This window comes from Lonchura striata, chromosome 16 (assembly GCF_046129695.1).
Source record: "Lonchura striata isolate bLonStr1 chromosome 16, bLonStr1.mat, whole genome shotgun sequence".
In the NCBI taxonomy this organism is placed as follows: domain Eukaryota; kingdom Metazoa; phylum Chordata; class Aves; order Passeriformes; family Estrildidae; genus Lonchura; species Lonchura striata.
Window position 1 is genome coordinate 15806225 of NC_134618.1, and position 27974 is coordinate 15834198.

The 27974-nt window shown below is 57.1% G+C and overlaps 1 protein-coding gene across 1 annotated transcript; it reads right to left on the bottom strand.

Annotated features, from left to right (window-relative positions):
- Positions 1-12163: 12163 nt before the first annotated feature.
- Positions 12164-27909, bottom strand: FAM83G (family with sequence similarity 83 member G). Its single transcript, XM_021550363.2, has 5 exons — positions 27415-27909; positions 21462-21629; positions 18117-18241; positions 15942-17388; positions 12164-12652 (listed from the first exon to the last, which is right to left on the bottom strand). Exons 1-5 carry the CDS (start codon positions 27907-27909, stop codon positions 12233-12235), a joined length of 2655 nt encoding a protein of 884 aa, XP_021406038.2. The 3' UTR covers positions 12164-12232.
- Positions 27910-27974: the final 65 nt, after the last annotated feature.

The following is a 27974-nucleotide window of genomic DNA, read 5'->3' on the forward strand; positions in this document are numbered from 1 at the left end:
TCCTGCGCTGCCCGAGCCCGGCGCCGGCTCCTGGCCAGCAGCGGAGGGAGTCGCTGGCTCCGGGTGGAATGTCACAAACGTGTCGTGTGATTAAGACAATGAGTTCTGTCACAGCAGATGGGCTGTTTCACAGTCTCGAAAGGTTTGGGAGGAGCTGCGCAGGGGGTAATTAGCACAGCCCTGCTAACTCAGCTTTTTTTCCAGTGTCCTGCCGTGAGGCTGGAGTCAGCTCAGCTCCACGTGCTCAGGGAAAAGGACATTTTGGAGTCGAGTTCCTAATCCAGGCCCTGCAGATCCTAACAGGGACATGGCTGAATAGGCCACCCATTCCCTGCTTCGTTGTATCCCAAGTCCTTGGGTCCTGCAGAAATGCTGTAAATGCAGGCAGACCCAGTGGGAAGAGATGAGGATGTCTGACTCAACCCAGAAGGCTGAATGATTTATTTATTATAATTATGCTAAAATACATTAATATACTATATAAAGGAAGATACTATAAACTACAAACCTACTTGTTGTAACGGTATCTCTAGCACAACTCCATAGTCCAACCCCAGGTGGGTTGGATTGGCCATCAGGCTCAAACAATCCTCACCAGAATCCAACCAAGCCATCACCCCAGGTAAACAATTCTCCAAACACATTCCACATGGGAAAAACAAGGAGCAGAAATAGAAATTGTTTTCTCTTTCATTTCTCTCTGTGCACCCTTATGAAAAATCCTGAGAGAGAGAGAAATGTGCCTGCCACACAGAAACAATAACAACAACAAAAAGCATTTGGCTTTTGTGGTGCTCAAGGAGTTGGTGGGAGATGCCCAAGCAGGAGCTGAAGGGCTGAGGGAAGCAGGTTCCTGCTGGTAGCAGTGCCAGGGGCTCTCCACCATGTCCCCATACCCAAAAGGGTACTGAGGGTATCTGAAGCCTTTTGTGGGTGTAAATGTGCCCTCGAGGGTGAGCAGGGCTGGATCAGGAGCAGAGAAAGCATCAAGGATCACTGTCAGCGTTGAGCTGCAGCAGTATCCATGTTTTTCTCTCTTTCCTCCTTCCTAATTTATGCTCTTCTGGCACTGGCCTGGGTGTTTGTGCCTGCCTACATCTGATCTGGGGGATGCACAGCTGCCCTGAGCCTGTGGTGGGGAGCGTGGCCTTGGCGGGTCCCCCACTCCCAGGAATCCTGTGGGGCTCCCCGGTTCTGCTCTGGGAATCTCGCTGTCCCCTTGCCCTGCCAGGAGCATCCCAGGAGGATGGGGTGAGCAGTGATGGCTCTCCCTCCCTGGCAGATTGGCACAATTCCTGAGCATCACCAGCAGAGCTTTGGAGGGGAGAGGATCTGGATGTACCTCTCCAGCCTGGTGCTCCTGCTCTCCATCTTTACCAAAATCTCGGTGAGTAGCCCCACCCTCAACTCTGTGACCAATCCAGGACTTATTTCCAGCTAGCAGAAGCTTATTTTTGGGCTCAGACCTTGTATAGCCAAACAGGGGGAGAGCATCTACTGCAGGATGCTCCAGGAAGAGGTGGGATAAAAAGTGGGAATTTGTGGGCAGATGCTGACTGTGACATCCCATGGGTTCAAAGACAGATCCAGCAGTGATGGTCCTTCCCAGGGGCCCCCAATGGATGTGTGGGTGTGTGTCAGGATTCCCAAACTTGCCTTGTAGCAGAGGCTGTGGGTGAAATGTGCTCAGAGGTTGGGCTGCATTGCCTGGGTTTGTGTCCAGTTTCTGGCAGTGATGCTTTCCAGCATTCCCAAAGGATGTGGACAGCCAGGGACTGAACTGGGAATGCATTAATTCCTTTGGGGCTCGTGGGTTTTCTGAGGAAAGGAAGCCTTGCTGCAGCTACACGATATTCAAGCCTGCACAGTGCCTGGAAATCAGGTACTTTTCCACAGGGATGTTCTCCCCTCGTTTTGACCTCATTCACAGCTCCTGTGTGCAGCCTTTGCTCACGCTGGTAACCAGGGGAAGAGTTTATCCGAGGTAAAACAGCTCAAGAGCCTGTGATTCCAGGTCTAGGACAAGCAGGAGAGAGCCTGGCACAGACAGCCCTGGGGGGCTGGAGACAGCGAGACAGAGATCAAGAGCAAAGAGCTCAGAAAAGCTGGAGAGAAAGAAAACCTGCCCCAGGGAGCAATCCTGCTCTGATGGAACAGGTGGATCTGTCCTGGGCTCTGCTGGGGCTAAAAGAAATGTGCTTTTGCAGGTGGCTGGCTGCAAGAAAAGTGCTTTTGCAGAGCAGGGGCTGAGGCAAGAGGTGCTCAGCATCTGTCCCTGTGTTCATCCAGCATCTCTGGATGTACCATTGCTCCCTGCACGGCGTTTCTGCAGCCCCAGGCCCTGGGCTGAGCTGTGGGGGGATCCTCTGGCTGTCCCTCCGAGGGGTGTGGGGGATGGAGCAGCCCAAAACCAGGCTCTCTGTGCACATCCCTCAGTGCTTCAGGCAAAGGGAGAGGCTGTATCCCCCTGGGACAGAGCCCAGCCCTGTCCCCCCTCCTGAGCTGCTCTCTGACCCTGGGCAGGAGGCTTTGGGTTTATCAGGCAGCTTGCAGGGACACAGCAGCCCTTTCCACACCCTCAGGGCTTCCAGAGTGGCAGAGGTGGCACTGGTGACTCTGGTGCTGCAGCTGCGCCCTGCATTTCCCCCACAAAATCATGCTCTGTCCTGCTGGAGGGCATCCTACAACTAATATTCTTTATATCCCAGTCATATATCGAAAAATGCTACAGCACTGTTCCTGAAACCATCTTGGCAGCTTTTGGAGCACAAGTTCAGTTTGCAAGTTTGGCCAGCAACATTGGATTAATCTCTGATTGTCCTGGTACCCAGTGAACTGCAGAAACTCACTCCCCTCGTGTGCCACATCTCCTTCCTGCTCCCAGCAGAGACCCAGGAGGAGCTCAAGGGCCATGCTGGGGCACTGGTGTGTCTGTGTGCCTGCTTCTGTGATCTGTGGGGTTCCCACAAATCCCTGCTGGCATTTACAATGAAAGGAAGCTGGGATAGGATTTGTGCTGGGGCACTTTGTTCTTGCTGGTCTGTATTTGAAGGAGATCACTGGTAGCTTGAGGTTGTCTTCCCAGGCATTCCCCAAGTTCCCTGTTCTCTCACCAAAGGATGTCCTACTTGTGGGAATCCAGAGCTTCCCTCTGGCTGCCCTGGCAGGTCTGGGACCCTTCAGGGGTCAGGAACCCCCTGGACAGAGCCCCCAGAGACACTGGCTGTGATCTCTGTCCTGGAAAAGAGTTTTCAATCTTACAGGATCAATTACCAGCTCTGAGTGTTTGATATCAGTAATAATTAAGTGTGGCACGGGTGCAAAAGTAAAATTTTAGGATTCTAGATAAGGGTCCAAAGGGGACAAGCTGGAGGAAATTGGGTGTGCCTTGTCCTTTTTCTCCTTCTTCATGCCCTCCATGTCTCACTGTGGTGTTGGCATTTTTCTGTTGGTTCAGGCTGGGGACACACTGTCCAACGTAGGTGACAGATATTGGCACGTTCTTGTAAATGCAGCCCAGGGAGTTTCTGGTATTTAATGTTTGTAACATCCCACTGAGGGCAGAGCCCCACACGCTGCCCTGCAGGACAGAGCTGGGCAGGGCAGCAGAACATGTGAGACATAAACAGAATAAACAACCTGGAAACCAGCACAGACCAATTATGGCTTCTGCTTTGGGGCTGACAGACAGAGACTTTCTACAATTTTGGGATCATCAGTACCTCAGATTCCAACACTACTGAGCCATGGGGACAAGCTTGGTCCCTTTGTTTTCCAGCCTCTCCTGGCTTTGCCCAGGATGGATTGTCTCTGTCGAGGCAGGATGGGAATGAGGAGACTCTGACCAGAAGCTGCTGAGAGTAAAACTCCGATTTATTCAAAATACCCTGCTCTTTTATACAGAGCTTCACAAGGATCAAATCCATTGGTTCTGAGGTGAAAACAACCCACAGCATTGGTGCAGAGTGCTTGACGCACAGTGATAGAACTTAACTATAAACAATGTGAACAACAAGAGAGATAAAGGATTATTTATATTCTTTCCCAGCCCTTTCCCAGGCTTTTTGCCTGGCTAGAAACTCTCAGTTTCTTTCTTTGACTGAATCTGAGACCCACAGTGGATGTCCTGCCAGCTCGGGAGGTGGCTGTGGTGTCACCTCTTGCCTGGCACCAGCTGAGCCTGCAGGTGACCCCGGGGCAGTGCTGCTCCAGTGGGGACCTCTGCAGCTCTCTGGGCCCTTCTCCACTCAGCCTCGTGTTTGGAGCTCCATGGACACCCCCAGACTCCTCTTCCCGAGCCTTCCCTCAGCCAGTGCTGGCGTTTCTTTGGTCTGCTGAGCTTTCTCTGATCTCTGAGTCAGGCAGGATGCAGCAGAAGAGGAACCAGGCTAATAAGGGGATTATCTTGGCATCTGGCTGCATTCACAGTGAAGCCCACAGACAATGGCTGTTTCCAGCAGTGGGTTGGGATGAGTGTCTGCAGACACGCCGGGGCGTTGCCAAACTGGCCCCATGTCCCCATCCCTGTGGTGGCCACAGTGTGTGGGAGGGAAGTGTGAAACTCGGGGCAATTAGGCAGGGCTGTGTCCCCAGGGGTTTCTTTGGTCCTTGCTGGGGGCTGCCTCAAAGCCCAGGATGAGCTGGGCTTTTCCTGCCCCCTCTCCCTGCAGATGTTGCGTTCACAGATGGATTTTTGCTCCACATTCTCCCAAGCTGGGACACTCCATCAGTTTTGCTCCCTCAGCTCTTCTTTTTGGCAGTGGGGATGTCCAAGCCTCCTGTTCTGGAAATCTCCTTTTGCTGGACCCCAACCTTCCACATTTTGTGGCAGGGTGCAGCAGGGCAGCCCAAAATCTTGCTGGGAGATGGTTTCCCACCCAGCTAGGAACATGTGAGGAGCTGCACAGGCATCCTAGCCTTGGCAAAGAGCCCCTGCAGAGCCCTCTGTACCCTGGGGAACTCGTTCTGCCGAGGTTCTGGCTTCACCAATTGTTAATCCCAAGCTGTCTCCAAAGCCAGCTTTTATTGGGAAGGCTTTGGCGACAGTTGGGTAAGAACAAGTTTCCAGGTGAGGTCACTGGTGGAGGCAGGGATCTCTCTGGATTATGAAGCCTGACTTCAAAGGCTTCTCCTCTCCTCTTGAGGTTGAAAGGACTTATTTTATGAATAGGTCATGCCTGGTTTTAATTAGCTTGTTTTTGTATTCGGGATGTCTTATTAATGCCTCGGTCACATGTGCTTTTATTTTTTTCCCACCCTTGCAGAATTACCAGGAAGGGAGGTGGAGATGCCTCTGCTTCCTCATAGCAAAGGCTTCGACTCATTTGCAGACGACTGCAAAAATGATTAAGCATTGAGAAATCCAGGAGAAGCAGTGATGAAATATCTTATCCAGGGCTGAATCTTCCAGCTGAGCTCTGGGGAAGGGGGAGAAAAATTCCTGGAGAAGGGGGAGAAAAATTCCTGGCTGGTGCTGACGTGGCAACTGATGGATCCCTCTGAGGGACATGAGGAGCTCTGGAAGACACCAAGGATGCTTGGCTGGCACTGTGCTGGGAGAATTTAGATAGTTTTGGGCTCCCACTTCAGGCTGTGCAGAGAGGAGGTGGCTGAGAGCCCTTGGCTGGGGCTTTTCTGCCTTGTCACTGGAGCTTGTGCTGGGTGAGGCCTTCAGCTGTCCTCTGGTGGGGCTGCTCGGGGCTATCAAGCTGCGGTTGGATTGCATTTGCAGCGGGAAAATATTTGAGGAGCCACTGGTGGAGGTCATGGCATGGTTGCCCATGAGTTGGTTCCTCTTCAGGAGGTCATTCCAGGGCTGAATTCCTTCCTGGTGTTGACGAGGCCAATCCCAAGTGCAGCTGAGGACAGGCAGTGCCTCCCTTGGGAATGCCAGGCATGACTGTGGTGTAAAGCCTGGTCCAGATGCCACGGAGGAGGCCCTGGATGAGGATCCTCAAGACCATGGTGTAAGTGCTCTTCTGGCTGGTTTGGTTTGATTGAACTCAGGTTGTGTCTAACACTGCGGGCTCAGGTGCTGGGGGAGTGGATTTTGTGTCCTGCTGAAGCTGGATGTGTGCTCCCCTCCTGGCTGCAGAGCTCCTGTGTCAGAATCTGAGGTGTTGATGATCCCAAAATTGTAGAAAGTCTCTGTCTGTCTGCCCCTCTGCCAAAGAAGCCATAATTGGTCTGTGCTGGTTTCCAGGTTGTTTATTCTGTTTATCTCTCACATGTTCTGCTGCCCTGCCCAGCTCTGTCCTGCAGGGCAGCGTGTGGGGCTCTGCCCTCAGTGGGATGTGACAAACATTAAATACCAGAAACTCCCTGGGCTGCATTTACAAGAACGTGCCAATATCTGTCACCTACGTTGGACAGTGTGTCCCCAGCCTGAACCAACAGAAAAATGCCAACACCACAGTGAGACATGGAGGGCATGAAGAAGGAGAAAAAGGACAAGGCACACCCAATTTCCTCCAGCTTGTCCCCTTTGGACCCCTCATCTAGAATCCTAAAATTTTACTTTTGCACCCGTGCCACACTTAATTATTACTGATATCAAACCCTCAGAGCTGGTAATTGATCCTGTAAGATTGAAAACTCTTTTCCAGGACAGAGATCACAGCCAGTGTCTCTGGGGGCTCTGTAGAGAGACACTGTCTGTGATCTCTGTCCATGGGTCCCAGGGCAGCCAGAGGGAGTCCCTGGATCCCCACACTCCTGGGCAGCTCACACCTCTTCTCTTCCATTGCAAGATCCTGCAGGGCCCCTCTCCATCACCTGGATCCTCAGCCCCAGGAGGGTGTGGACCCCCACATTCAGTGGGAATGTGCTGGAGCAGAGCAGGAGGAGGGGGGACATGGGAAACGCCTGCCCAGCACCTTCCTAATCCCCAGAGACTGCTCCCACATGACAGGGCAGGACAGCCCTGCTGCTGGGGGGTGTGTGAGCAGATGTCAAATCAGAGCCGCTCTCTCGGCTGTGGGAACCCGTCTCAGCTCGGGGCCAGGGTGTGGAGTCAGCTCTTCTTGCCTCTTCCTGCCCCTTCTGGCCTCGTTCCCTTCCCCAAACAAGGTTTTTGTGAAGATGCCCCAGCTGAGCGCTGGGGATGGCTGAGCTCAGCCCTGGGTGGAGATGTGGTGGTGGCACTGCCACTGTCACTGTGCCAGGTGCTGTCCTGCCATGGTGTCACGGTTTGTGTCCCAGCTCTGATTCTCTGATTTATATCTCATTTCCACAGGGCTGTGCCCAGCCCCATGAGGGTGCCAGGGCAGCTGGAGCTGCCTGCTCTGCTCCCTGTGCCTGGGGGAGGTGGTCTGTGACACACCTGGGCACCCCTGGGGCTCAGGATTGTCCTGGTGTGTGCCACAGGGGTTCAGAAAAGGCTCCATGGGGACCTGAACGTGGCTTTCCAGTATTTAAACAGCTTATAAAAAAGAGGGAGACCCATTTTTTATGTGGGCAGATATAGGACAAGGTGGGGATGGTTTTAAATAAAAGAGGAGAGATTTAGATTGGATTCAAGGGAAAAAAATCCTTCCCTGTGAGGGTGGGGAGGCCCTGGCACAGATTCCTACAGAAACTGTGGCTGCCCCATCCCTGGCAGTGCCCAAGGCCAGGCTGGGCAGGGCTTGGAGCAGCCTGGGGCAGTGGCAGGGGGTGAATGTGATGGTCCTGAAGGTCCCTTCCCATCCAAACCATGCCAGGTTTCCACGTCCTCACTGTCCCCACAGAGGTGCTGTTTCCCTGCTGTGTCACTCCTGCAGCAGCCCTTGGTGTCACCCGTGCCAGCTCCTGTTTCCTTTTCCACACAAACACACACAATTCTGTTCTTCCTGCAGCTCTGGGCTGGGACCTTTACCTGTCCCCTGTGCTGATGCTGCTGCTCAGGGGCTCTGCACCAATCCAGGTGGGTTGCTCAGCATCTGCTGGCCTCCAATTTTTGTCTTTCATTGAAACACACCCCTCACACCCTTCTGCTTTTGTTTGATTATTGTTCCTTGTGCTCCTGGAGGGGTTTTAGGGGGTTCTACCAGTGGGGTTTGTGTCCCTGCCCCATCCAGCCAGTCCCTGATCAACTTTCTGCAGCAGGTGCTGACTCAACCCACGACCTCTCCTTTGTCATTCACCTTTTTATTTGTAATAACTCCTCCCCCAGCCCTGCTGAAGCACTTTCCTGCGTGTGTGTACCTATTTGTACAAGCAATGAGCTGGGCTTCTCCTATTACAGGATTATTATTTTGGAATCTACAACCTGAGAGCCTTGACCTGGCCCCTTTCCCTCCCTCTGGCCCTGCCCTCAGTGCAGCCCTCCCTTCCCAAAGCTCCGAGGAATATTTCTTGGCCCTGCTTCTCTGTTGTGCTTTTGTGCAGGGTCAACCCATGTGGTGGCTCTGTGATATGGAGGTGATGGAGCTGGGGTTGGAAATTTTGGGTTCTTGGCTCCCAGCCCCACTCTGAGCTCATTTACCCCTGCCAGGCCTCTGGGTCATTGTTTTGCTGGGACCTTCCCTCCCCTGGTAGTGCCACTGGAGACACCAGCAGTGAATCCTCCCTCATCTCATCCCGGCCATGCAAACAGGAAACAACTCAAGATGCAAAATGTGGGGCAGGCACATTCTTCTCTCTCTCAGGATTTTTCATAGAGGAGCACAGAGGGAAGAAAGAGAAAACAATTTCTATTTCTGCTCCTTGTTTTTCCCATGTGGAATGTGTTTGGGGAATTGTTTACCTGGGGTGATGCTTGGTTGGATTCTGGTGAGGATTGTTTGAGCCTGATGGCCAATCATTAATAAAATATGAGGTCCCGCTGGTTTGGGGCAGTCACTTTAATAAAATCTGTGGTCCCCTGTGTCCCCTCTGCCCCCCTGTGCCCTTCCACCAGGGCAGGTGCTGTGAGACATCCCCCTGGAGCTCCATGTGGGGCTGTCCCCTGCCCTGGTGACATTCCTGGGGACAGCACTTCTGCACAGGTTTGTGTCTCGCTCTGAGGCTCATCAGGGGTTTGAGAGCAGAGCAGAATTCCCAGTTCTGCTCCAGGAGTTTTGGTGGGGTCTGCAAAGAGGATCCCAGAGCCCAGGGACGTGCCTGGCAGGAGGTGGGGCTGGAGCAAGGCACTGCTGCAGGGCTGGAGGTGGATCCTGGTGCCCTGCTCTGGCTTGGAGTGAGGGTGGTTCATCTCCAGCCCTTCCTGAGCCCCCAGCACTGTCGTGTCTCCCCCTTTTGTGCCTCAGAGCATCCTCAGGAGGCCGGGAGCTTTCATCAGCCTGGCTCTGCCATCGGGGCTCTTGGCCCTGAGGAGCAGGAAGCAAAAAGTCAGGTCCCAGCTTCAAAGGCAGGTGTTTAACTAGAGAGGATGGTTTTAGAGGCTCTCCTGAGATGGTTTCCAGCATCTCCTGCAGGCAGGGAGGTGGGAAAGGCTCTGACCCAGTCCTGTGGCTGCTGCCCTGTGCCAAAGCAGAGCCCTGCACGCAGCAAGGCCTATTCACAGAAGTCAGATGAAAGGACAGAGATTTTCTGGAGAAGGGACAGCAGCATTTATCCACCCCAGCAGCAGCACAGAGCAGCACAGAGCTGCTCCAGGCACACGAGGGCTTTGCCTGTCGGGGCAGATCCCAGCAGTGGCCGCAGTGCCTGGATGCTGGGAGTTGTTTGGGGTTTGGAGCTGTCCTTGGCCGTGGGGCTCCCTGAGGATTGTCTCTGCCAGGTGCAGCTGTGCAGAGCAGCCAGAGGAGGAGGGCAGGGAGGCAAAGGCTGGAAAATGCCCCGGGGCAGCTGCAGAGCCCGGTTTGTTTTGGCTTTGCTGCCTGCAAACGTGGCACGATGTTTGCAGGGAGCCGAGGGGGCTTGGCACATGGAAGGACCAGGGGAGCCAGAAGACAAAGCTGCTGGTTGCTCAGGTTTTTCCCCAGGTCTCAGGAGCTGGAGGTGGGTGTGCCCCAAGGGTGCTCAGCTTACCCCAGCTCCTGCCAGGCTCAGCTCATAAAGGACACTCAGAAGAATCCCAGGATGGATTGGGACCTTAAATCTCATCTCATTCCACTCCCTGCCATGGCAGGGATGCCTTCCCCTATCCCAGGCTGCTCCAAGCCCCGTCCAGCCTGGCTTTGGACACTTCCAGGGATCCAGGGGCAGCCTCAGCTTCTCTGAGCACCCCGTGCCACGGCCTCACCACCCTCCCAGCTGGGAATTCCTTCCCAAAACCCCATCCAACCCTGCCCTCTGTCACTTTAAACCCCCTTTGCTGAACAGAGACCTCGGTGACGGCTCTGCCCAGCTCTGGCATCACAGATGAGACAAACTGGAGCCATCCCACCCCACCAGCCATTCACCACGGGGATTTCATCCCAGCAGAGCCCTTGTGCTGCATCCCAGCCCCTGCCAGCTGAGCTCCTGCTGCCTGCAGGGTTTTCCCCTGCTCTTCCTCCTTGGCAGGTGTGGCTGCTGGGACTTGCTGGTGAACACTTTTGGGAAGGGAGCAGGTCTGCAGCCCCAGGCACAAATCTCTGCTTTCAGCACTCGGCCTGTGCCTCTGGAGAGCCTTTGTTGGTGCCCAACGCCCATGCAAAGCTTGGGAGTCGCCGGCGCCTGGATAAACCAAGCCCTGGAGGGGGGCCAGGGCTCCTTGCACAAGAGCAGGAGGAGCTCCCAAATGCTGAGTCCCTGTGGAACACCGGGGCATGGATCCAGGGGGAACAGGGGGGGTGATGCCCCTTTGCCAGCTCCCCAAAAGCCTCAGGTCAGGGGGATGCTGTGGGGTGTGGACAGGGCTGGGGGCTGGCCATGGAAGTGGGAGGGCTGCAGGGAGAGGCTGTCCTCAGGCAGGAGGGGACAGTGGGACAAGCTTGGGAATTGGGATTTGCTGAGCTGGACTTGATCTGGGTGATCCCAGTGCCTGATCTCTGGGGGATTTGCCCTCGGGCTAAAGTCAGCAGGAGGGTCCTGTGGGATGGAGATTGCCCAGGAGCACGTTCCCACCTCTGGGCTGCAGGGATGGAAGGGATCCAGGAGGAGACAGCAGGACCAGCTGTGGGAATCCACCAAGGGATGCTCCTGGGGCTTGCTCTGTCTCTTCCCTTCCCTCTGTGAGGCCTCTGGAGCCTCCTCTCCTCTCCCAAGCCTCAGCAGCTGCCGTGGGTTTGGGGGTGCCAGTGCCCCTCCCTGCCCATCTCCCCAGGCTGCTGCGTGGGTGGCCATGGGGGCATGCCTCCCATCCCTCCCTCCCTCCAAAAAGTGATGCCTCTGGCTCCGAAATTCTCCTGCTGTGGGTTTGGGGGTGCTGCAAGGAGGGTTCAGCCCATGCCCCCCAGGAGCAGGGAGGCAGTGGGGAGCAGGGCAGAGCCCAGGGCTGGTTGGCAGCTCTGAGGAGGAGCACGGGGCAGCTGCCAAGGGCTTGGGGGCTGGCTTGTGAGGGCTTGTTCATGGCACACACTCCTTGTCAGGGCTCAGGCTCAGACCTTGGCTCCCATTTCCTAGGAAAAATGCAGTGAAAAGGGGCTTCTGTTCTTATTTTTTCTTTTACTGCTTGCTGGAGGTTTCGGGGTGCTGGGGAAATGCTCAGGGGGATAGAAAATATTTGGCTGGACATTAGTGCCAAGGCACCTTGAGCTGCAGTTTATTGACTCCAAGGCCACCTAACTTTGCATTTTAATAGTCTTAGGTGAGGTTCTCCTGCCGTGGGACCAGGGAGCTTTAATGAACAAGTTGCTTTTGTACAGTACAAGCTTAAAAGAGGGGGGTCCCTTGAGGAGTCTTTGTCCCAGGACACGGCTCACCCTCCAAAGGGAGGGCAGACTGTGGTGGGACCCGCTGTGCAAAATGGTAACAGAAGAGTCTCTTAAATAACCAGAAGAAAACACAATCACAGACGATCCCTCCTTTTCCAGGCAGCGCTCTGGGTTGAGGAGCTGGCTGGGTTTGCCCACAGACCACAGGGTGCCAGCTCCCCCAGTGATGCTTCCCAGCTTTTAACGAGCTCGGAGGCCACCCCAGCCTGGAAGAGACCCATCTAAAGGCTGTGCCGTCCAAGATTGCTCCCAACACTGCTGCCACCTGCCAGGGCGGATGCCGTGCACCCCTCTGAGACCCAGCCCCAGGGGCTGTGCCCTGGGCAGGGATGATTTTGGGCTGTCCATCGTGGCCACGTGTTGCTGGCAAATGTAAACAAGAACCCCCTGCCCCAAGGGAGGCGGCGCCTGCCTGGGCTCCACCAGCTCTGCGAGGCCACCATCACCAGCCCCTACTGGTCCTTCTGGCCCGTGGGCTCGGCGGGTGGCTTTTTGGAGTCCACAGAAGCCCCCTGAGCGCCCACAACCCTGTTCTTGAGGTGCTTGGACTGGGAGAGCTTGGAGAGCGGGATGCCCAGGGGTGTCCTCGTCTCCTCGGGCGGCTTCTGGCCCTCGGGCAGGGAGCTGAAGCGCTGGCCCGGCGCTCTGGGGCTGTCTGGGGGAAGGTGCCCGGGTGCCGTGGGCTTGCTGGGGCTGAAGGTTTTGCTCTGCCAGTAGGGCTGGCTGCCTGCAATGGTCTTTTTGGGTTCTGCTCCCTCGCCTCGGTACTTGGTGGCCCGGAGGGGTTTCTCGTGCGTCGGGGAGCAGGAGGCCTCCTTGCCCGGCTCTCTGCCCGCCGCCGTCCTGGGCCGGTAGCGGTAGATGGGAGCCCCCTGTTTGGGAGAGAGCAGAGACGCCGTCAGCTCTGGCTGCTGGAAGGGTGCAAGGCCACCTCTTCACCTGTGTCCTCGTGGGCAAACCCCTCTGTCCCTTGGTCCCTTGCCCAAACTCGGCGGCAGCTCGGAACATCCTCAAATATCAACCCCAGCTGATTCCTGACTCCGGTGGCAAACTCTCTGACACGTCCCAAGCAGCCCTGGCAGGCTGGAGGCTGTCCCCAGCCCAAGTTCCTCCTGCCTGGAAATCCAGGAGAAGGCATCTCAACACCTTCTCTCCAGCAGCAGCCTGAACACCCACGTGAACCATCTCAGCCCTCACGTCAGCCCCGAGGAGTTCAGTCAGCCAGCCCCAGCCTGTGGGAGCAGGTGAGTGCCAGGATCAGATGAAATCAGATCAGGAGGCTTGGGAGAGGAGGTGGGATCAGCACTGAGCTGCACCACCACTGCGGGGGTGGCTCTCATCAGCTGGGTTGGGACACGCGTTTGTGTCGGCTCTGAGCACCATTAATCCCAGTTCTGGACTGGGCCAGGTTGTCACATGTGGCTGTGGCTGCCAGATGTTTATCTCCCCTTTGGGTGTACCTGTGCAGAGGTACCAGGGGAGGTGGCTCTGGTGAACCAAGGTGCAGATGGCAGGAGGGGCTGGGGCCAGCAGGATGCAGAGCTGGCTGTGCCCACCTGCCCTGCCTCTGCCTCCACTGTCAGGCAATCCCAAAGTCCTCCCTGACCCTGCAGCTGACACCTCCTGCTTTGACCAGGAGGGTTGTGTTAAAGCAGTTTAACTTAGGTAGTCTGAGATTGATTTAATTAGATGCTTAAAATCAGTGTTAAGGTCTGAGATGGCTTCAGGTGAGAAGGATTAAGGGTGATTTGGCTTTTCTCCCTCTGAGCTCATCATGTGCCTGAGCTGGGTGGTGGCTCCTGTGGCTCCTGACATGCTCTGGCTCTTGGGAAGAAGTTAAACCATGGCTTAAACCAAATATCCCACCCCAGGAACTGGCACCCTGCCCCTCCTGCCCGCCAGCAGAATGAGGCAGTGCCTGCCCAGGGGAGCCTGAATCCTGCTGGGAGCCTTTGGAGGGACTCTGAGCTCTGTGAAATCAGCAATTCCTGCAGGTGTTGCCTATTTAGGAGGGATTGCCTCAAAGCCTCAGGGGTGGCTGTGTTGTGGATGGACACGGCTTGGCCAGAGCTTCGAGGTGTGATGGTTTGAGTGGAGCTGTGGGAGGAGGAGGAGGAGGCTGGACTCGGTTTCTGTGTCATTGTGGGCACTCTTTGGGGAGGAGAGTGGCTAGAAGGGGCAAGGGGGGTGGGATGGTGGTGGGGAATGGTGGTTGCTGGCTGGAGGATGTGCTGCTGTGGTTGCACTGGGCTTTTTTGGTGCTCCGGGGTAACCCCAACCCGTTACTGGTCTGGAGAGAAGCCCCGCTGTGGGTTGGGTGCATGGCTACACTGCCTTTGGGCCTGATGCCCAGGGGCTCCAGCATTTGGGATGCAGTTTGGCAAGGAAGAGGCTGATGTGGAGTAGATGTTGGAGCTGCTCAGCCCTCCTGCCTGGCTCTCCACAGCTCATCGTCCAGAGGTCACTCTGCCAAAAACCCGAGCCACACCAAGGCCGGCTCCATCCTGCCCAGACCTGAAGGTGCTGCCCCTGCTCCTCCTCATCTGCCAGGGGTGGTCAGCAGGGTGGGGCACCCAGGTAAGGGCCCCCCATGTGGCCGTGGCACTGGTGGGGTGGGCATTCCCTGACCCTGAGGGGTGAATGGGAGGGGGCAGGACAGGCCCCAGGTGTCCCTCCTCCTCCGCCTGCTGTGCATCCAGCTGTGAATGGGGTTGTGTATTTAGGGAAGGTGGTTTCCAGAGGGAAACTGGGAGAGGAATTGGTTTCTATGACATGGAAAACATGATTTTTTTGCCCTGAGTCAGCCTCCACCTGTGTTTTGGGCTATGCTGGGCAATGGGCTAGCACCTAAGAAATGTGGACCCAGAAAAAAAAATAATACTTGGGAGACTTGATAATGATTTCTGTCAAATTTGAGTTTTCAAGAGTTAATCAAGGGTTACTTCAATTTATTATTTTTACACATGGGAGAAACCCTTCCCTGCACCTCTTCACTGAGTGCTGGCTTTCCTAACCCCGATGCTGTGCTAATTATCTGCCTCTCATCAAAGGGCCAGAACAAGTTACTGCAGGAACACCAGCGTACCCAGCCAGCCGTCCCCAGCAAGGTGGCACCTGGGACCTGGGTCACAGAGCATCAAAGAGCTCGATGCTCCTTGCCCTGCAGGGCTTTGGGGGTATTTGATGTGCAAGGATTAAAGCTCTGAGCTCCCTGTCGCTGCCTGGGAAGGGAGAAGCAAGTGGACTCTGGGATGGCACATTAAATTCCCTGTAAATACAGATTAGGTGCTCAGCTGGGGTAACCTCAGGCAGTTTCAGTGATTTCAGCTGCTGGTTTAGCCCTGGGGGTTGGAATGCCCCAAAAGCAGCGGGCGGGGAGCCTTGAGAAGCCCTGGAATGCTTGGCAGGAGGCTGCAGAGCCGGGGTGGAAACGGGGGGATGGCAGTGTCATCAGCCCTGCGTGGGACGATGCTCAGGCCGTGCTGGGGATGCTGCTGTGACCTCGTGAGCGGGGCTCTGGCACTGCTGCCCCCGGGATTGCAGCAGGGCGCTGGCCCTGTGCGGTGACAGGGGCTGGCGTCACTCGTGGATCAGCCACAAAGCTGCTGACTGTGGCACTCGCCCACAGAGGTTGCTGTCCCTGTTCCTCCGCTGTCTTGCTCTGCCTAATTATGTGTCCGAGCGCTTTCCCTTTGATGCTAATCACCCTGGCAAGGCGCTGCAAAACAAGCCTGAGAGGGACACGCCTGCATGTGCAGTCTGTCCCCAGCTGGGCGTGATGCCACCGCTGATGGGCTGAGGATGGAGCTCAGCGAGCCCCAGAACATCTGTGCAGCTGTGGCTGGAGCTCCACCCCCAGCCCAGTGCTTTAATTATCTTTATATAATCTTTAATTACCAAAACCCTCCCCTTTAACAGCCATCCCCAGTGCTGGACACCAACAGCTGTGGAATGGTCACCACGTCTTTGGGCACTCTTGGTGCAGGGTGTTATTCTCCTTTATGGAAAGTCTGATCTCAGCATCTAGGACAGCACCAGAGGTGGGGATGACACCAAAAAACTCAGGATGACATCACACCTGGGTTGAGCTGACTGGGCCACCTCCGGGTTTGCAAACCTTTGTAGGGTGGAGAAACAAAAGGTCACAGCAAAAAGTCCTACCTGGGCAGCACTGCTGGGGTAGGAGCTGTTGCCATCCAGGATGGCGCGGGGCAGCATGGGCCTGATCTCCACGGCGTTGCTCCTCCTCTTCGTCACGTCCTCCAAGCGCACGTGCTTCAGGGAGGGGAGGCTGCCCAGGGGGCTGACGAAGGTGCCCCGGCTGATATGAGGGTCGCTGAGCTTCCTCTGCATGGGAAGGATCTCCCCGTTGTGGGTGACGTCCGAGTTGGTTCTCCGGAGGGGCCCGTAGCGGTCCCTCACCTCAAAGTACTCGTCTGAGATGGAGGAGGCGTTGGAGCGGCGGTAGCTGTGGTCAGCAGAGCTGCTGGAGTAGCTCTCCTGGTCACTGAGGGTGATGTACTCCTCCTCCTCCTCCTCCTCCTCTTCTCCCAGCCCGTTGTGGGCACAGGGAGGCCCCTTGTCCTCCTGTGGAGCTGCTGCTGGCCGGTCTGGCTGGACGTGGCAGGTCTCCTTGGAAGCTCGGTTGGGTTTCTCCTCCCGCTCCTGCTTCAGACCCGTGCGGTCAGCCAGCAGTGGCTGCGTGTCACCCCCCAGGGCAGTGCTGCTGTCACAGCTTGTCGTGACTTTGGTCATGAGGACACCGACAGGGACGGTCCTTGGCTTTGGAACTGGAGGTCTGACGTCCCCCAGCACCTCCTCCTGTGGCTTCAAATGGTGGCCCAGCGGTGAAGAGGCAAATGTCCCCACCTGCCTCGCTGTCCAGCTGATGCCTTCGATGGGGGTGGTAGCGGGGGCTGCAGGAGCTTCCATGGGGGGCTGTGGGATCTGTCTGTGGCTGGGGGACAGCAGAGGCAGCTCCTGGTCCGAGTTCCTCCTGGCCTCCATCTCCCGGTTCTTCAGCATCTGCCGGTGCTGGGCGCTGGCCTGGGAGACGTCGCAGACTTTGATGCGGTTCATCTGCGACAGCTTCACGTTCTTCACCTTGGGGTCGATGATGTTGATGTAGCCCAAGACTTCGCTGCCAGGCTCGGGGTCAGGCTCCACCCAGGTGGGCAGGTAGTCAAACATGTTGGCTTTCTCCAGGTTCAGGAGGCCGGGGTGGATGAGCAGGGAGAGGTCGGCCACGTCGCCGTGCCGGTCGCCCCCCTGGCCCTCGGGAGGTGTTTTTCCTTTGTTGTCGCTCTTCTGGTTTTTGTCCTGGTTCTCTGACGAGGTCTTGCTGATCTGGTCGGCACTCTTGGCCTTCACCAGGGCGTATTTGGGGTTTATCAGCTTCTTCACCACGGCGTTGGCGGGGGTCACCGGCACCACGGAGGGCAGCGTGACGGGCTCGGGTTCGGGCTCTTCGCCCACGGAGATGGACTTGAGGCTCACCCCCTTGGACATGAGGTAGAGCTCCTGGAACTGCTTGTCAAACGCCTCCACCACCTGGCCCGAGAGGACCGTGATGACGTTCCGGTCCGTCCTCGCCGCGGACCAGGTGAAGCTGGAACAAAAACACACTGGAGACTCTAAACAGGTAAATGACACCTCTCCCCTGCCCTGGCCCTCCCCGGGGGACCGATGGAGCCAGCAGGGACAGGATCTCACTGTAAACATTAATAATAGTGGGATTGACAAAATAGCTCCCATCCCAAATTAGAGTGAAGGGTTGAAGTCCTGAGCACAGTAGGACTTGAAGTAAAAATAAAAGGTATTTGCAGTGGGTCAGTTTTTTGCTGATTTTCCTGCCTCAGTTTGGGTTAAGAGAAGTAACTCACTTGTAAGTGGATGTGTTATTTGTTATGGCCAGAAAATGTTTCAGCTCCACATTTGTAAAAATTGCCCTTTAGACCTGAAACCTGAACAGGGCTGGTCTGGTTCTACCTAAGTAAGTTTTCCTTTGAACAAACTGAAAAACACTTTGTGTAGGACATCGACTGGGAAAGCTGAGCTTGGTGTGAGAGTTGGGACCGGCTGTGGTTTGGTGCTTTGGTCCTTCCAAGAAACACTTGGTGTGTCCCATCACCTCCAAGAAGGGTGGGTGTCCTAGACCTGGCGGTGAAGGGACTAGTGGGAACCCCTTAGGGCCCACTCCAAATCTTATAAAATCTCCTCCCGGTTTAGAATGAGGAGAGCCAAGTCTGGCAGGGGGTCCTTGGAACACGAGGGTTCGCATCGATCCTTTGACCAGCACCTCCATGGGGTGGGCAAGAGGAGATGTCACCGATTTACCTGTAGGAGCCACACATGGCTCGGTCCCCGTCCACAAACATGAACTTCTGGGCCAAAGCCCCCTTGAACTTGGTGGCTGAGCGGGTGAAAAACTCCGTCCCCCCGGTGCTGCGGACGCGCAGGTTCTGCAGGGCAAAGGGAGAGGTGTGGGTGGGAGGGAAGGTGGTGTGAGACCACCACCCACCCCTCCAGGAACGCCCCTCCGGATGCTCACAGCCCCTCCGAGGACTGGGAATGTTCTTCATGGCCGGCTCAGCAGAGACCATGGCGATGGGGAGATAAAATAACTCGCCCAAGGCCACCATGGGCTGGGCTTGGAGAGTTTCCTGCCTTGCCCATGTGCCAGGCTGTGTTTGCCATCTCCTGAACCCGGTGTCCGTGGGCGAGGGCTGTGTGGTGGTGCTGCCAAGCGCTCCTCAGCTCCTGCAATCTATGCAAATGCCACCATGGGAGAGGAGGTTCCACACCTGCTCCCACAGGAGATCTTCAGGGGTTTTAGGGGGAGGTGGTGACCCCAGGACAGCCCACGTGGACCTGCTGGCGGTGGGCTTGTCCTTCCCCACGCTCCCCCTTTGCTGCACTCCTAAATTTGGGCATCTAATCCTGCTTTTAAGGGCTGGTGGGAAATCAGGCAGTGGGGAAACATTTCACCCTCGGGAAACGAAACTTGGTGATGTGGGAAGCAGGTCCCTGGAGTGGAGCTGGGTGTCCTCCCCAGGAAAGCCAGTGATGCAGGGGCAGCCCTGGCCCTGTGAAAATGCTTTTGTTCTTTTTTTATCCCCGGTCTGGCTCCTGTCTCCGGTGTCTCCATGGCACATTCCACAGCACAGCAGATAGAATCTCCCAAAGCAAAGGGGCTCCTTTTGGGTGGGGAGAAAATATTTTCTTAAGAAAGCGCCTGCATTCCTCCTGTTCCTGCTGGGATGTTGAGAATGCTGTTGCAAAAGGCTCTGTGTCATCACTGGGTCATGCCCTCCACGACTGTTTTATTGTGTCTTTTGTTTTGTTTTTTAAAGAAAAGCATCAAAAATATTTGTCTTCCCCTCCTCCAGCCTTTCTCATCTGCTTCCCTGGGCTCTCCTCTCTCCCCGGAGATCATGACCAGGCAAAGTCCTGAGCCCAGGTGCACTCCTAGTCCTGCTCCCCCACCCCTAGCAGGAAAATTCAGTGCAGATGATGTGAAAGCCACAGCTTTCCTGACTGCGTTTCCACTCACTGAACAGAGAAAGTTTGGGGGGGGGAATTTTCTGTGCATTTCATGTTTTTCTTAGCATTTTCCTTTTTGCTTGCTGCGGCTGGGGCGAAACTGGTGCTGAGCATCCTAATTCCGGCCAGTGTGCTGCACTGGGGGGACTGGGATGGCAATTCCCACCCCTGTCCCATGTGATGGGGCTGCTGAGAGAGCAGTGACCCCCAAGGCTTCACCCTCTGCCCGTCACCCGCTCGGAGCTGACATCCAAACCCAAGGAGCAGCTCCGGGTGTTTTTCAGACAACAACGCTCCCGGTGCTGATTCCTTTTCCTCCTCCTGTCAGTGCTGTTAAGTAAAATCTGCTTCTTTACCCCAGCCGAGGAGCTGGGCTGGGTGAATCACTCCCCAGGCAGCCCTTGCTCAAGCAGCGCCCGCCTTGCCCAAGCCGGTTGCTAATTGGCACCGGGAGATAACGAGGGACGTTTCGTTAACATCTCCCGCCTGGAGAAGCAGCTCCCAGACTCTGCCCTACTTTCCTCACCTCCTCCTGCACCCCGTGCCAGCGAATTGGCTGCAATATGTGGCAAATCCCAACTTCCAGACATTTGCAGAGCTCTGCAGATGTTCTCCTGCTTTTCCAGTCCTGCCACCGGGCTGCTAATGCAGGAAAACACCGGAGTGCGTCAGCGCTGGCTTTTCTGGTCTTGAAGCAGCAGCAGCCTGCGGGGTCCCAGGCTCTCCAGGGAGTTTGGACGCAGGAAAAAGCCGGGCTGAGCTCGCTCTCATTGTTGGGAGCAGCAATTAAGCCGGGCTGGCGGGCAGGGCAGCTGGGGAAGGTGCCAGGATTGGGGGGTCCCCGAGCCCCCGCTCCCCGTCTCGTGCCTCCAGGTGTGAGGGTGTCGTGGCTCCTACGTGTTCCTGCTCAGCCAGGGGTTGGCCCTCACCCCAAGCAGATCTGGGGAGCTTGCCCAGGCACGGGCCCTGCCGGCGGGCATTGGGCTGACGTCGGGAGCGGCAGCATCGCTTTTCTGCCAAGCAACAGGCGAGGCCGAGCCGTGCTGGCTGGGAGTGGGGGTCTGCAAGCCCCCAGTGGGACTGTGGGGCTGCCCTGTGTGTTTGCGTGCTGTGCTGGTGATGGGGGTGCTGAGCCTGGGGCTGTCCTGTGGCTGGGGTGAGGGTCCCTGCTCTGGCTGCTGCTCCTGAGGCTGAAATACCCCCCCGTCCTCTCCTCTGCCCCTTCTGCCTTCGCACGAGCTCTATGACAGCTCTGTGATTTTCTCTGCACCTCTGCTCACACAGGGCCGTGGAAGGGGAATCCCAGAATCGCTTGGGCTGGAAGGGACCTTAAATCTCACCACGAGCAAGGACAGCTCAAACCACACCAGGTTGCTCCAAGCCCCATCCAACCGACCCCTGCGCTGCCAGGCATCCCTCCTTGCGCTTTGCCTTCCCTGGTTTTCCGTGGGATCCGTGCACAGGAGTGACTCCGTGTGCGCCCGGGCAGGTCAGTCCCTGCAGCGTGCGCTGCCCAGCTCAGTGAGAGCAGCCAGGGCATCCCTCACAGCTGCCAGGGCCTCGGGCAGCGTGGGAGCCTCCCTGCCCCGCTCCCGGCCCTGTGCTGGGGCGGAGGCTCCAGAAATCCAGAAAAGGGGAAAATGGAGTTTTTAACGCCAGCCTCCGACTTGGGGAGAGCCTGAGAGCGGCGGCGGTGCCGGTCCTGCCCCGGGGCACGGCAGCAGGGAGCTGGTGGCAGCACAGATCCTGCCCTGGCACAGCATCTACTGCCCCCTCTCCCTTGCCAGCTCGTTCCTCGGGAGGAGCTGAGCTCACAGGTTTGCCCCGGGCTTTGCTGTGCCCACCCTTGTAGGGCTGCACCCCTCAACCTCTGCTCTGGCCCGGGTGGGTACCAGCAGCCCCCTGGGCTTTCTGCATCCAGCTTTGCTGGCTGTAAATCCACATCCCATCCTCTCACCCACCCCTCCACGCTGCTCCTGAGTTTGGGCATCACCTCCAGCTTTGGCTACAGGAAAAATGGACTCAACTCTTCACAAGTGGGGTGCCTCTCCCAAGGCAGGAGGGAGTAGGATGATAACTCTGATTATCTCCTGCCTTTGGAGAAGGTTGCTGCTTTCCAGACCCTCGGGTCATCCCTACCTTCAGGTGTCCAGCGTGCATGTGGGCTCGCTCGCACATCTGAAGGAAGTGCTTCACGTTGGTCTCATCCAAAATGATGTAGACTCCCACTTTCCTCTTGAAGCCGGCGTCCAGGAGGTCCTTGAAGATGTCCACGTCGGTGAACATGTCCATGACCACGGCGATGACCTGGAGAGGGGACAGGAGAGATGAGTCTGGGTGGTGTGGCCAGGGATAACCCAAGGCACAGTCAGAGCTCGTTTTGTGAGAGGCAAAGTGCTCCCTGTGGGAGGCTGGAATTCGGGGTGGGGGAGCTCCTGACAGTCTGAGGATGGAAAGTTCTCCCATTCCTCTGCTGTCACTGTGGAAGATTTGATCTCCAAGAGAGGTGGATGTGGCACCTGAGGACATGGTTTAGTGGTGGCCCTGGCAGTGCTGAGTTAATTGTTGGACTTGATGGTTTTTGGATGTTTTTTCCAACCCTAACCATTTCAGTGATGACCTAAGGCATAACCTACTGATGAAAAACCAGTTACTGAGGGCGAATCTAACTTCCCTGCCTTTAACAGGCCTCACAAAATTCAGAGTCCAGTTTCTGGCTGAGAACTTTGGTGTCCCTTTGCTATCAGCATTGCAGGAGCATCATCAGGAGGGTTGGCCTTTGATGCACAATGATCACAGGAGGGTTAAGGTTGATAAAGAGCTGCAGGATCATCAAGCCCAGCCATTGAGTGGTGTGTCCATCTGTCCTGGTCTCACTGCCCAGCCTGCACTGCATCCCTCCTTCCTCCCAGGCTGGATGGAAGGAGCAGAGCCGGGACAGTGGTGGCAGCTGTGTTTGTCACAGGCAGTGTCACTGATATTCACAAGCTGCAGCTGCCTCGGCACCCCAGGGCGTTTGCTGCTGTCCCAACCACGCCGGGGCTGACAGGAAAATGGATCTGGGCCACGCTGGGAGTTTCACTGGAATGTCTGCCTGTGCCCATGGGTGTTGATTTCCTGGTGATGGCATCACCCGGGCGGTGAGCAGCAGCTCATGGCGGGCAGAGGGGCTGGAGGCAATCCCAGGGCAGCTCCTCGGGGATTTCTGCCTCCCCTCGTCCCAGGGGAAAAGCATCAGGGTGCTGGTTTGTCATTGTCCCATGGCTGGAACTCCTCCCAGCCCTGTGGCTGCTCCTGGAAGGTGCCCTGGGCTGGGGGCAGGTGGGTGCTCTTGGCCACTTGCCCTTCCAGAGGGGCCCTGCTGGCCTTGGCTCGTGGCTGAGCCAGGGGGGACACCAGGGAGACCCCAGGGTGCTCCTCCCTCCCTCAGGAAGGGGCTGGGACGGTGCTGGGTGCTTGCACACTCAGACACATCCAGTCCAGAGCTCTCAAAGCACCGAGCTGCCTTTTAATTAGCTCAGTGCCACAGGAGGGCTTTAATTAAGCAGAGGATTGTTATGACACTGCTGCCTCTTCCTTTTCTGCAGGCGATGGGGGGAAGAGCAAGGCTGTGTGGGGAGCCCCAGCCCTGCTGCCACCCTGGTGTCCCCAGCCCTGGCCACACAGGAATGCTTTGGGAGGTGCCAGCGAGGCAGGTGAGGGGGCACTTTATGGCTTTGCCACTCGATTTTAGCTGAATTCCCATTTATCCTCACCCCAGAGCCTGCTGTGAAAAGATAAATCCTCACTCACTCCCTTGTGCACCCACTCGTGTGTTTTTCTCATCCGTGCTGTCCTGGTGGGGAAACTGAGGCAGGAATCAGCTGCTGGATGTGCATGGATGCAAAGAGGGATGGGTTCAAAGCTACTCTGGGAGCTCTGGGCTTGGATTTGCTGCATTCAGCAAGAAACTGGGGAGGAGCTGAGCTGTCTGCCGTGGGTCCTGGCTGAGGAACACCTCGGTGGGACAGCGTGGGTTTGGTTGGGGGGCAGAGGATTTCCTTCCCTGCCCATGTCACTTCTCCTGGGTGCTGTGTTTACCCCAGGAAAAGCCGAGCACTCGTGAAAGGGGGATGAGAACAGCGCTGAGCTTGGTTTCTGAGGGAAAAGAACATTTTCCCACTGTGGTCCCAGCCGTGCCGAGGCCTCGGCTCCCAGCTGTGGCTCTGAAGGTGTCGAGGGAGCTCTGCAGGGCTCTGTGCCCCATCCCAGCCCTGCTCACACGCCGCAGGCAGTGCCCAGGGTGGCCAGCTCGGGCACGGGGAGGGAGCCCAGCTCTCAGCCACTTGCCCACGTTTTAACCCAATTCCTCCTGCTCAGCTGGTGCCTCCTGTCACTGCTCAGCTCCCGCTTCCCTCTCCACCGTGTCCTGCCTGCAGGACAGGCTTTGTCACCAGGATCTCAGTCCAGTGTGCCAACACAGCCTGGCACGGGGCTGGGAGGGTGAGGACAGCACTGGCAGCACTCCCCACGTGGGGACTGTCCATGTCTGGGTGAAACCCGCTGCGGGCTTGAGCCCTGCCATGCTAAACCCTGGGGCAATCTGCAAGGAGCAGAGCTCTGTCTGCTCTGGAGCAGTGAAATCCTGCGTGCTCTTTGCTTCCCAGCTTGGGGAATGGGGCTCTCTGGAGCCAGCAGTGCCGTGTGGCCGCGGGGAGCCAGCCTGTCCCTTGTCCCTGTCACCTCTGCCTCGCTGCTGGGACGTTCCTTTTCCTGCAGCCCTTTTGCTGCTGTGTCATCCCAGGAAGCTTTGCCATCCCTTTGCCATTCTCCTGGAGGGTGCAGAGGAAATCAGCCCTAAATCTGCAGCTGGAGGCTCCCAGTGCCCACGCAGGAGAAGCTTTTCTTGCCTGCAGATGTGCAGGTGCCGGGTCCCAAATCCCTGAGGAGCAGGGAGCATTGTATCCCCCTGGACATCCCAAAAAATCCCAAATGTGATTTTTGGAACAGCTTTCATGAGTGCCTAAACTGCAGGCTCATGTTTTATAGAGGAAGTTGCAGCTCTTTATTGTCTCACTATGAATCATCAGATAATGACTTTTGGGGTGCACCACGTGGGCATTTAATAAATTAGGCAGGCACCAAGGCACAATTAGAGGAAGAGTGTTGGGCTGGAGGAGAGGTGGGACAAGTAACATTAATAATTGCTCTCCCCTGTCGACCCTTTCATCCAGGAACAGCAGAAGGTTTTGTAAACAGTAATTAATAGGGCCTCCCAACCTTCGCTGGAAGTTGCTCAGGGTAATTACATCACCACAATCCCAACCTGGAACCTCAAGTGAAGAGAGGAGGTCAGAGTCACTGCTCTCTCCACTGGCTCCGGGCCAAGGTCAATGTTTTCATGCTCTGGTTTCTGGTCAGAGAGAGAGCCAAGAGGAGAGGAGGAGGAGGGAGATCTTCCTCCCTTCCACCATAGAATCATTAAGGCTGGAAAAGACATTCAGCATTGTCAAGTCCAGCCTTGGACCCATCACTACTCGTCACCGGCCCAGAGCGCCGAGTGCCACATCCACAAATTCCTTGGGACACCTCCAGGATGGGCACTCCAAACCTCTCTGGGCAGCCCCTTGCAGTCCTGACCAGCTTTTCCACGAGGAAATTGTTCCTGGTGTCCAGGCTGTGAGCTTGGCAGCCCCGGGGATCTGCAGCGAGGAGGAGACGGCTGCGCCACGGCTCGGCCGGGTGAAACCCCTCAGCAGCTCTGCTTGGGGGCCACAAAGATGATTTTCAGGGATGTGGCCACAGGATCCTGCCTCTCCTTTCTCCTGTTCGTTCCCAGCAAGAGGAGAGGATCATTTGCATCTCCCTGTCTGGCACGCCTGGGTCCGAGGCGCTGAACTCGGCAGGGTTTGGGCTCGTTCCTGTGAGCACCAGGGCTCCTGTGACCCTCAGAGCAGCCTCACATCCCTGGGGTTCCTCACCCTGGGAGCCTGGGTGACCTCCCAGCCCCAGCACTGCTCTCCTGAGCTCTCAACTCGCCTGGGCCAGCAGCAGGACTTTGCTCTCCCGGCCATGGGACAGCGACTGGCACCGAGAGCAGAGCGAGCGTCTGGGACGGCGTCTGGAGCAAGGGTCAGGGAATTGTGAACTTCTCCCAAGCCTGTGCTCCTCTGCACGTGGTGGAGAGCCCTGGGGCAGGGAGGACAGAGCACACGGACAGCGTGTGTGACATCTGAGGGTGGCAGCAGGACGGTGCCTTTGTCCACTCTCAGCTTCCTCAGCCAAACCCTTTCACCTTGGAGCTGCTGCGAAGACCTTGAGCCCTGGCAGAGATCAGCAGGGTGGTCTAGCCCAGTGTCCCCCACCCTTAGGAGCACCCACAAGTTGTCACCTGGGCTCTGCCGTGTGACAGCAGGCTCAGCTGCAAGGAGATCTGTGCTGAAACACGGGATGGGAGACCATGGAAGAACTCCACTCCTGTAACTCCTGCCACCCCAGACCCTGCAGCACTCAGCACTCACCCATCTCTACGTTTCCTGAGGCACCAGAAGCTCCGAGCAGGCTCCTGCGTGTCCCCAGTGGTGTCACCATGTCTCATCCCACAGGCAGGGCCCGTCTGGGGCGGGAGGCAGAGCCCAGCCCTGCTCAGGGGCCATGGAGAACCGGGGATGAGCACAGCAGCATCAACCGTGGCCACGTCCCCGTGTCCTGGAGAGGCTCCAGGGGAGGTGGGGATGTGCCTGACTCAGCCCTGGGAGCAGGAGCAGGGTGTGGGATGACTCAGGAGGAGCTGCCCGCATGGGGGCAGCTGGGAAGCGGTGAGTAGGCAAAGACCCGAAGATGAGCCATTGTTTGTTGTGGGATTGTTCTCCCATCCTCCAGCCCACAGCTCTCCCTTCCCTTTGCCCCTTTGGCGGGGAAAATGTCACAGGTGAGCACAAGTCACCTCCACTTCTGCCAGGTGACAGTGGCCAGAGGTGGCTCCTGCCCCCAGCCCTGACACCCCCAACAGCCATTCCCGTGATCCCGCTGCCTTGGATGTTTTGAGAGATTCATTTTTCTGCCTGAGCTGGTCTGGAGAAGCTCTGCTGGCTGCATGTCACAGGTTTCCCTCTCTCCTAGCAGGATCTGCAAAGCCCAGCACTATCTCTGGAGCAGCCAGGCAGACCTGGTGCATCCCAGCCTGTCCCCTCTGCTCCAGGCTCTCCCTGTTTCCCTGCTGGAACAGCCTCTGGGGTGGGAAGCTCCTTCCTTGGAGCTCTCACGGTACTGGATTCACAGAACCCAAGGAGCTTCAAAGCACCAAGAAACCAGCAGGTACCAACCCCTCCTGGGACTGGGTCACTGGGAAACACCAGCAGCACTTTCCCACCTCTGCTGGCCTTCAGCACAGGCCACCATCTCCCTCCTTCCCTGGGTGATGGCTCATGCATCCCCACTCCCTGCTCCTCGGCTTGGTGCCACAGGGAGGACAAGTCTCAACCCAAATCCCTTCAGCATCTGCCCAGCCTTGTCCCTCCTGCTCACCAGCTCATCCTTGTCCTCTGAGAGCCAGGGTGAGCCAGCTTGGAGCCCCACAGCCATCTTGGGCCAAGCTTGACCCTCGTGTGGGTCAGTGCTAGGCCAGAAGCTTTGAGTACTTTGCTCCAGGGCCATGGACTGGACGGATGGTGGACACGAGGACTGAGGCCGGGCCATGACCCCAGGGTCAATACTGGACAGCTGGTGGACCCAGGGCTGAGACCAGGACACAATCCCAGGTTCCTGCATGCTGTCACACCGGGAATAACGAGTGTGGAGTGGCTGGAACCAGCTGGAGAACAGCTCAACCCGTTTTTCTCCCCAGAGCCCTGCAGGGACCCCAAGATGAACAGAGCTGCTGGGTGGATATTGGGCAGGGCTGTGCTGCTGCCAGGAGTGCTGACCCCGGCTGGCAGCATCCCCAGCAAAACCCGACCCCCGAGCACTTGGTTACAGGGCAAAACCTGCCGGCTTGGCCCCGCTGCCTCTGCTCGGGCAGAGCTTCCCGCGGGACAGGGATTGCCCGGCTGGGCAGGACTTGGAGCACGATGCCCTGGGGCCAATCCTGCCCCGTCCCCGCGGCGCACCTCACCTTCTGAGCCTGGCAGATCATCTTCCTCACCACCTCCTTGATGTGCGCCTGGCCCTCGATGGGTGGCTGCATGTAGACCGTGGCCCTGGTGACCCCGCGGTAGGCGATGGTCTCGGGCCAGCCCAGGTCCAGCTGCGGGATGGAGCGGTCGGACCGCTGGGGCCAGTACTCCAGGGACGGGGCCACGTCCTGCTCGTCCCCCTGGCTGTTCCTGTCGCCCTCGCTGCCGCCGCCGCTGCTGCCGTGCCGCGGGATGTACTCGGAGCCGGGGTCGTAGGTCTCCAGCGTGTCCAGGATCTTCTTCAGCTCCAGCTCGGAAAGGAAGTCCCTGATGTTCTCCCTCTTCAGGACTTCATAGAAGGCGTCGGGGCCACGGGAGGCCAGCGCCTCCAGGGCCAGGCGCTGCTCCTCGCTGTAGAAGAACTCGGGCTTGGACTCGCTGGACCTCCAGTTGACGTGGCTGTCGTCCAGGCACTGCACCTGGGAGAAAGCCATGGTGACCCCGCACGCCGGTCCCCTGTCCCGAGGGAGCTCTGTGCCGCCGGCGAGCGCCGCGTTGT